Genomic DNA, 9,451 nt, shown 5'->3' with positions numbered 1-9,451 from the left:
AGACACACACCTTGGATTAATCAAAACCAAAACGCTTAACACTCGATGGGTTTCAACCGTGAAGCCTCGCATCTGGTCAGTCCAAAATCTGCCCACGGAAATTATTAACACTGCAAAACTTCATCAAGCAACCAATCTGTAATAGCAAAGGCCACTGAAGAACGCAATTCCTTTAAAAAAAATCGCTTCAATGCCTTCAAAATTACTAGTAATTCCACTCCCAGTTAATAAATAAATAAATAAATCTTCTAGTATTAACAATATGCAGAGGCCCCATTTAAGCCTGACTTACCTAATTATCGTTTTTCTCCATCTTCACACTGTAAAGTGCCTCTCAGGATCATATATTGTTCAAAGTTTGTCCGACTGAACTTCAGCAAACATGAAGGTGCAACATGGCAATTCTTTGACGCTATATACCCTCGAGCCTAGTACACAAGTAACATAGTGACTTGGTTCCATTACTGCTCTCTTGATCAGCTCCAGAGTGGATCAAATAAACTCTTTGCAAACCAAAGATCAGTGGGCCAAGCAGACAATACCTACACAGGATGATGGGTGCTTCCCCATTAAAATCTAATTATCAAAATGTCTCAAGCAGATTACAGTCGATGCAATCCTGATGGTTAGCACAACACGACAGTGACAATGATACGACTCAAAGCGAAGCCAGTAACCAAAACATGGAAACTGCTGATGTAGCTATGAACGACCATGTGATGAATGCCAAGATAACCGAAAGCTCGTAGCGACCACATGAAAGCTGCGGGTACATCCTACAGAAGTGAACATCTCTCTCGAAAAGAATGGTGACACCAGCAGAAGCAGAAGCCGCTGCAAATGAAAGAATTGCTGTCACCTGCAATACAAAGAAATACAATGTTCTGTGATAACCTGCCCATATCATTTCCTGTACCCAATCTAAAAGTTCATTTTACTGCACAATTCTGAAGCTCAGTTACTTTTTGATCTTATGGGTACAAAATTGATTGAATAGAACTGACAGTAAAACAACAAATATTGTCCGTTTTCATTTTATTCCCTAAATAATTCAAGACAATTGCATTACTTTTTTCATGTTATGACGTTATACACTGATTTAGACCTACGACTAGATTGCACTCAATGGACAGTTAACAGTATGGACAATTTGACATGATTCCTTTCTATTTTCCTTGCCTCAAAACTGTCCAGCTGAGCAGGAAATTTAAGAACTTTCACAAAACATGTGTGCCACTTTCCGTTGTAGTTCTCCTTTTATTTTTCAAAACTTTCTTTTCATGCTTTTTACAAATTCAAATGCGATAGCTTGAGAAATTATACAATAATTGAAGCACTTACCCAATCACCAACAACAAACAGGCTTACAAGCACTGGGTTATGAAGATCTCTTTTAGTTTGTAACGAATAGATATCCAGACAAGCAAGGCCAAAACTCCAAAGAAGCTGCAGTCCCATGGAAGCAATTAAGTAGCTGAAAAAAAGAGAGCATAATATCAATCAGTTATGAATGTAGACGATGTCACATAAGAGCCCTTGAGCTCCTGCTGAAGCAATTCTGAATATTAGTCAATAATTATGAAACTTTTCCCAACTCAGTCTAAAAATCAAGGCATGCAGTGTTTTGACAATTCTGGTACACAACTCTAACAGAAAAATTTTCACAAAATGTAGTGGCTACTGTTGCTACCGAGATGCGGTAGCAGTGTAAAATAGTGGGTTGGAAAATGCATTAACAATAGCGGCCTGGTAAGCAAAACAGCGGCCACTATTTTACAAAATAGACTTGAGTTATTTTAGCAAGGATAGCCCAAGAAGGGCCATCCAAATGGTATTAAGATTGAGGGAAGAAAGGTTACAGGAAGAAATATTAACGATAGAAGGCTATCAAGGTTGGTCGTGCACTGGAGCACACAACACACCAGCCACACCAATCTTGGCTACGGCACCCGCACGCGTCGCCATTGTAAGCCTAGTATAGTGCCCACTATCTGCTATACCAACACCAATCCGTTACTATCCCACTATCTTCTTTTTTAGTAAGAAATAGACATGCACACAACATCATTGAACAATGTCTGGCCTTTTTGGTTTCAAACAAACAAAAAGTTGTTCTGGCCCCTTATCCGGTTGAAAGTCAACCGGTAGTCCAGGACCATTTCCAAGCTTCCAAGCCCTTCAAGATTTTCTAAGTAGAAAAGAACAATGATACCGCTAAATTTCAGTTCAAGATTTTCCCTTTCTTGAAAAACAAGCAACATTAAATTTGTAGAAAGAAAGCAGACATTGACACTGAATATAAACAAAGCTAGAAAAACTATGCAAGAGGTAGCGAGGAGGTTAAAGGGCATGGTTCACGAAGAGAGGAGAGAAGTGTGTGCGTGTGTGTTTCGTGAACTTGGAAAATGGGGTTAAGAGGAAATGAAAGGAATGTAAAAGCATCCTGATTCAAGTTGGGGTGAGGTGGATATCCAAGGAGCTCTCTTGCATGAGACACCGAATCCATGGAATTATTGTATAGTTTTATTGCAGATCAATCAATCTACACGAATGGCATGGAATATAGCAAGGAAATATATGGGACCAGACAGTACAGCTAGACTGCCAACAAAGAGAAACTTTGGGAAGAACACACACCATGTTGAATTTGCATACCAGCAGGTAAGCATTAACTCATCGGAGATGCAACTACTGTACTTCTAGCCATTGATGTTTCTTGCTCATTTCAGTTACTACATGCCAACTAATTGTAACTCTTACCGTCCATGTACATGTTACTTCAAGCACTGGCAAAAATTAACGAAGTTGAATGGGGAACTAAACTAAAATGAGTAATGTCTTGTGTCCAATTTCCAAAGGAAGGAGAACAGAAGGCACTACCAAACCTAAGACAGAACCCTATACTACCAAGTGAAATACCAAAACAGCATTGTTCTCTGGAAATTAGGTTCAGAAATCAGCTCATATATAGGTAGGGGCCAATGTTACTTCAAGAACTCCAAAATTACGACATGAGCATGAAGCATTTGCGCAAGAACCCTTAACATTGCACCGTGTCTTCCAAAACCCAGCGAAACGCGCAGGTTGAAACGCGATTACTCCTAGTGAAATTGGAAGAAACAAGTAATATTTGGCACCAAGAAGGCCAAGCAAGAAAATTGACATATTTCCCTAGATAGAGACGACCAATGCAAGCCCGGTACTGGCATTGCAAGAAGCGAATACTTACTAGTAGAGTGGGGGAGGCTAGAGAGAGAGAGAGAGAGAGAGAGATGTGGAAGGCAGGAGTACGTTACCAGAAGGCGGTGTAGTTGGAGAAGCCGTAGGCGGAGGCCATGGCGACGACGGAGGCGCCGGCGAAGACGCATTGCGACACCCGCAGCGACATGCCGCTCCATGTCCCTGGGCTCCCCACTACATCCTTCATCGATCCCCCACCTTCCCCCCCCCCCCTACAAGGTAGGTGTGGTGCGCGCCGCCGCCAGCTGCGGGGGACTGCTGGCCGCCTCACCGGAACCCCTCGCTGCCCGCGGTCGCGGATCTGTGTGGCGGTGGTGGTTGTGGTGTGAGATGGGAAAAAGGCGATGGAGCAGCAGCCAGCAAGCAAGCCAAGAATCAGCAGGTACGGGAGAGAGAGAAACGGCTTCTCCAAAATAAATAAATAAATTTCGTAAAACCACATGCTTAGAAGAGCTAATTACTCTAAAAATCTTTTCATGTTCGCTTAGAGTTAATATAATGTTAACTAAGGTCCGTTTCTTATTATTATAATCCAGATATTACTGAGAGTAAATTGATAGAAACAGATAACTCGTTGAAGTAGTTTATTATAGTCTGGATCTAGCTTATTATAATCCGATAAACTTATTTAGGTGAGCTTTATCTAGAAAAGAAATAACTCACAGCATATTATATTACAGATTATAACAATCTAATCTAATTTATAGTAATCAGACTCAATAATCTAGATTATAATAATCTTAAACCGAAATAAACGGGTCTAATAGGCTCTCTAAAGTAGCTAACAAGATCATTTTCCATACTCAGAATGCTTTCATACTAGGTAGATTTATCCTGGAGAGTTATGTTATTTTACATGAAGTAATACATGAGATGAAAAGTAAGAACTTAATATGTATTTTTCTCAAGATAGATTTTGAGAAAGCTTATGATAGAGTGAAGTGGTCTTTTCTTGGAGAGGTGATGAGGAGAAAAAATTTTCCTAATGTATATTTCTAAATATGATAATTATAATATGTGATAACAATACCAGCGTGCTGGCCTACGTCCACCTCCTGTTATTGCTAGGTGTTGACGTGTGCTCGAATTGTTTTTAATTTTATATTTTTATATAAATAAAGATCTCATTGGATAACCAATGACATCCGGTCATTGGACAAAACATATAATTCAATGTTGAGAACTACGTATATGCCCCTGAATTACAACGAAAATGACTAGTGCACATCTCAGCATATAACCTATGACATCTTAACCAACTTTGCACAATTAAAAAACTATAATGATAACCTTAATTAATTGTCACTTACTTTATTGTCCTAAATCAATGGCCATTTGCATATTGATGCCTTTTTTACGTTAGCCAATAAGGCATTTGTGAGTTAGAACCAACACAATATCTATACTACTATAAAGATGAGCAGTGGTGGTGAATCTGTCACCTACCCCACCACCAACTCTCTCTTATTTTTTAAAAGAAAAAATAATTAATATCTATATATCAAACCACTTTTATTAACTCTACTTATTAACATACTAATGATATTTTTAATAAAATTCTGTTGTAATGTATGGGTGATATGCTAGTATACTGAATCATCATGTAGAGCTGTTGAAATAGTAACTGCTCCAGCATTCGACAAACATGAAAGTGTAAAATTCTGCAGCCTTTTAGGCATCGAGTCTAAGGCCAGACACATTCAGCATATTACATCAATGCCACTTAGGCTGTGTTGTTTCCCTCCGCTTTTCCTCAGTTTTTTTTTAACTTTTGCAAGCACATTTTCAGAAATACCCAGCGGTGTATTTGTTGAAAAATATATTAAAGTTTTTCTCATACTTGTAGGATGAAATTTTAATTTTGTAGTAGTTAATTATTGGTTATATATAGGAATTAAAAACCAGATAATCATTCATTCTTCATTAAAAAAACGTGAATAGGTGCCTTTTCTTTTTGCTGTAATATTTTGTATTTATCACGGTTGTCAATCATGATCGTCACTCTTGGCCGTCTTGTTTTTCTTCTTTTGAAACTTTTGACACTCTTCTTCGGTTAGGCTGAGTTGGTTCACAAGAGAGAAGAAAAGTTCTCAGCTTTTCCTATAAACACCATTTCAACGGTTCATTTTAAATGCTTTGATGTAAAAGTTACTTTAAAACGTATCAGTTTATTTTTTAATTTTATAATAGCTAATACTTAATTTATTATTCACGAACGAGATGCGTTGTTTCATGTGATCTTGGGCGTCTTGTTTCCTCAGTATCAGACTCTTATTTACGTGGAAGTATGTGTTGAGCATCGAACTAAACAGTTTCTTTTTATTTGTCACGCATAACAATTATTTCTTTGCCTTCTCTTCTTCATCCTATTTAATCACGTTCGGAGAACTAATAATAAGTTTTGCACATTGATTTCGATGTATTTTACTTGTAATATAATTAATCGATACCGTTGATCTATTTTTATTAGACGATTATAATTAAATTATACTACCAATAATATTAGGTGTAGTAGAAATTTAAAAGAATAATATCGTCTTTTCTATTATGATCTTTATTAAAAAACAAAATTATAAAATAATGTTAGTTAAGTAATTAACAAAATAAAAAAAAATACTTTTTCTACTGGTAGTATTATACTATCAGTAAACTCGAAGAGTTACCCTGGATTTTTTACATGCACTTGAGCCCTCCCGAGACTCTCCGAACAGGATCTCAATGAGCTCAGTAGACTCTTGCCCCAGAAAATGCCACAGTGCCACCACGACAGCACGCATGGTGGCTAAAAGGTAATTTATCTCGAAGCAAGTGGCCAAATTGGTTCAGGAAATGTCGCCTTCAGGTTCCTCCTCACTTCCTCAGCCAGCTTACAGGTGAAGCACTCCACTACTCCAGTTATTGCCTGGCCTGGCCTGCCAGATTGAAGGAGAAAGGCAAGGCTTAGTAGAGGAAGCAGAGCTCCGATTTGTGCATTCCAATGGCTGCTGGCACCTGGGTGAAGGTGATCCTTCTACCTTTCTTGCTTCTTATTTGCTCATTTCTACTCTTAAGTTGTCTGCTCCCTGGAGCGATATCCCATTTATTCAAGAAAAAAATTGCTTCAGTTCTTGGGGCTTTTTTTTTTCTGTGATCTACGAAGAGTATTTTCTGCTCTGTGCGATTGGTTCCTTGAGTTGTAGTGATGGTTATGGCCATGGAGTGGTTGGGAATTGGGGCTTGTTCATCGATCTGGAGAGGGGTTGGGGATTTACCTTGAGCATGTGTGGATGAAATTGGTTCTAACCCAAGGAATTTATCCCTGGGGGAGCTTTCTAGATCAAGTAGAATCAGAACATGAGACTTAGAATAGCATGTTCAGGTACTGGAACCTTCAGATCATGCAAGGTTGGGTCTCAATTTGGGGACTTAGCGGGTAACAGTGATTGATTGATGGGTTGACAGCTATGGACTGGAAAATGAGTTGGGAACTTGGGATATGTTGGTGATAGTAACTGTTTGATGATTTGTAAAAAAGGTCAAATATATTCAGTGAATCTTCCAATTCAGCTTTCCGGAGTCGAAGAAATTTTGATTCCAATACAACAGCTAAGGCCTTGTTTAATTTGTAAAAAAAATTTTGCAAAAATATTATATCAAAACTTTAAACACACATTTGAATTAAACGTAGTCTATTTATAAAATAAATTTCAGATTCCAACTGAAAACTGCTAGACGAATTTTTTGAGTCTAATTAATCTGTCATTAGCACATATTGATTAATGTAGGACTTATGGCTAATCACGTTCTAATTAGGCTCAAAAGATTCGTCTCACTGTTTTCTACGTAACTGGTAATTAGTTTTAATGTTTATATATATTTAATACTTCATTTAGATATTTAGATGTCCAAACATTCGATAGATGTTTTTGGAAAAAGTTTTTGGAACTAAGCAGGGCCTAAATCTTTACCGAATTAAAACGCCACAGGACTTATGCGTCAATTAACAGCATTTCAGGCCGCTATGTTAAAAGGATGATTTTGTAGCATGTTTATACTAGTACTATGTTTCGTCTTCTGTAAAATTCCTAGACACAAATTGGTACTATGTATTTTCCCTAAAATTTGACTAATTAATTAACACCGGTAAATTAATTGATGGCGCACAGCTAGAGCAGAAGGGAGATGGGCCGGGAGCAAGAAGCTCCCACGCCATCACCCTCGTCGGCGACACGGCCTACGCGTTCGGCGGTGAGTTCACCCCTCGCGTGCCGGTGGACAACGCCATGTACGCCTTCGACCTCAAGTCGCAGTGCTGGTCGTCCCTTGACGCCGCCGGGGACGTGCCGCCCCCGCGCGTCGGCGTCAGCATGGCGTCCGTCGGCGCCACCGTGTACATGTTCGGCGGCCGCGACCAGGACCACAAGGAGCTCAACGAGCTGTACTCCTTCCACACGGAGACCGGCACGTGGACGCTGCTGTCCTCCGGCGCCGGCGAAGGCCCACCGCACCGGAGCTACCACTCCATGGTGGCGGACGCGGAGGGCGGGAAGGTGTACGTCTTCGGGGGGTGCGGCGACGCCGGCCGCCTCAACGACCTGTGGGCCTACGATGTCGCCGCCGGGAAGTGGGAAGCGCTTCCGTCGCCGGGCGAGGCGTGCAAGCCGCGCGGAGGTCCCGGGCTGGCCGTTGCCGGCGGGAAGGTGTGGGTGGTGTACGGCTTCTCCGGCGAGGAGCTCGACGACGTGCACTGCTACGACCCGGCCACCGGAGCGTGGTCCACGGTCGAAACCACAGGTGGCACCGACAAGCCGTCCCCGCGCAGCGTGTTCTGCGCCGCCGGGATAGGCAAGCATGTGGTGGTGTTCGGCGGCGAGGTGGACCCGAGCGACCTCGGCCACCTCGGCGCCGGCAAGTTCTCCGCCGAGGCGTTCGCGCTGGACACGGAGACGGGCGCTTGGGCAAGGCTGGACGACGCGTCCGAGCACCACCCGGGGCCGAGGGGATGGTGCGCGTTCTCGGCGGGGGAGGTCGGCGGCCGGCGAGGGCTGCTGGTCTACGGCGGCAACTCGTCGACGAACGACCGGCTCGACGACATCTACTTCTTCACTCCGCCGCTAGCTCCTTGAAGCTAGCGAGCGCGCCAATTGGTCATGCAGGTGTACGTGTACTGTTTCTGCTTGCTTCTGCCATCATGAGCTTGTGTCGTGTATGTGTGTGCGCTTGTCAATATGCTGCTGCATCTCTTGTTGGTGTTGGTATTGCTGTCCTGTCTTATCTTGTGCTTGTGTTTGTTTGTGCAGTTGAACAATAATGAGATGGATTGGTGCTTGAAATGCCTGATTTCCAAACATGCCGTTTAAGTTGACGAGATGCATAATTCCTTCCTAGGATAGGTCGGAATTTCCGATAACTCCCTTAAAACAGATGAATTCTTTTACTAGTACATGAATTCGTTCAATTCTCACTGAAATACTACGCTCAAAAGGAGGCCCTCATTCAGAGGCAGAGCTGCTTCAAGTGAGGGAGAACCCGGCTCAATTTTTTTTAAGCTAGAGTTTATCTATTTTCATCGTATATGCAACCCCTCAATTCAAATTCAATGCCGGATCTTTTGTCCACTACATGCAGGCAGGGCTAGGTTGAAGTGCATTTCCTAACTCTAAACCTGCTTCTCCTTGTTGTAGTTGTCTCAATATCTCATTAGCTTGTCTAGCTGAGAAGAGTGAGTGGCCGTTATGAAGTGGAACTAGTGTATTTGCTCGGTTTTGCTTCTGGATTCAGTTCAAGAGAACTTCCAAGAAGATTGCTCATGCCTGACATACTGAAAATAATCAGACTACAGATCAGTTGTGCACACAACCACACGATAGTAAGCCAAGAGCATTAGAGAGAGGTTGATTATGATTCAGCAGCTGCAGTGGCGGAACCAGGATCTCTCGATGAGTAGGGCTCAAAACTGAAGACAAACTACCTATGAAAATTTTAACTAAAATTTTATTAGCATACGTAGGACGTATCTTCATGATTTTTTCACTCTAACTTGAACCTAATCCTAGAAGATGATATTATATACGCAAGTGATGAAAATTGTAAGAGCTTAATTATTTATAAATTACAAAGAAAAACATGACAAACCTCTATATCACTAGATGTACATAATTTATATTATATACGTAATTTATTGTAGATACTTTTCTAATATAATTCCCACAGATGAAAAGAAACATAACCC

The 9,451-nt window shown here is 41.3% G+C and overlaps 2 protein-coding genes across 2 annotated transcripts; one reads left to right on the top strand and one right to left on the bottom strand.

The window, feature by feature from the left end:
* Positions 1-291: 291 nt before the first annotated feature.
* LOC102707894 (CASP-like protein 5B3) lies at positions 292-3,631 on the bottom strand. Its single transcript, XM_006660386.3, has 3 exons — positions 3,297-3,631; positions 1,342-1,474; positions 292-859 (listed from the first exon to the last, which is right to left on the bottom strand). The coding sequence occupies exons 1-3, from the start codon at positions 3,425-3,427 to the stop codon at positions 659-661; spliced, it is 465 nt and encodes a 154-aa protein (XP_006660449.2). The 5' UTR covers positions 3,428-3,631; the 3' UTR covers positions 292-658.
* Positions 3,632-6,050: 2,419 nt separating this feature from the next.
* LOC102707610 (nitrile-specifier protein 5) lies at positions 6,051-8,567 on the top strand. Its single transcript, XM_006660385.3, has 2 exons — positions 6,051-6,241; positions 7,386-8,567. The coding sequence occupies exons 1-2, from the start codon at positions 6,218-6,220 to the stop codon at positions 8,343-8,345; spliced, it is 984 nt and encodes a 327-aa protein (XP_006660448.1). The 5' UTR covers positions 6,051-6,217; the 3' UTR covers positions 8,346-8,567.
* Positions 8,568-9,451: the final 884 nt, after the last annotated feature.

This window comes from Oryza brachyantha, chromosome 9 (assembly GCF_000231095.2).
Source record: "Oryza brachyantha chromosome 9, ObraRS2, whole genome shotgun sequence".
Taxonomy (NCBI): Eukaryota; Viridiplantae; Streptophyta; class Magnoliopsida; order Poales; family Poaceae; genus Oryza; species Oryza brachyantha.
This window is presented reverse-complemented; position numbering and strand designations above follow the sequence as displayed.

What these genes read in the sequence shown, in the direction of transcription:
- LOC102707894 (XM_006660386.3), bottom strand. Translation starts at nt 3,427, where the DNA reads ATGAAGGATGTAGTGGGGAGCCCAGGGACATGGAGCGGCATGTCGCTG. An exon ending in TCCAACTACACCGCCTTCTG is followed by an intron (nt 1,475 to 3,296) that starts GTAACGTACTCC and finishes TCTTTTTTTCAG; the next exon opens with CTACTTAATTGCTTCCATGG. An exon ending in TGTTTGTTGTTGGTGATTGG is followed by an intron (nt 860 to 1,341) that starts GTAAGTGCTTCA and finishes TTTGTATTGCAG; the next exon opens with GTGACAGCAATTCTTTCATT.
- LOC102707610 (XM_006660385.3), top strand. Translation starts at nt 6,218, where the DNA reads ATGGCTGCTGGCACCTGGGTGAAG. An exon ending in CTGCTGGCACCTGGGTGAAG is followed by an intron (nt 6,242 to 7,385) that starts GTGATCCTTCTA and finishes GATGGCGCACAG; the next exon opens with CTAGAGCAGAAGGGAGATGG.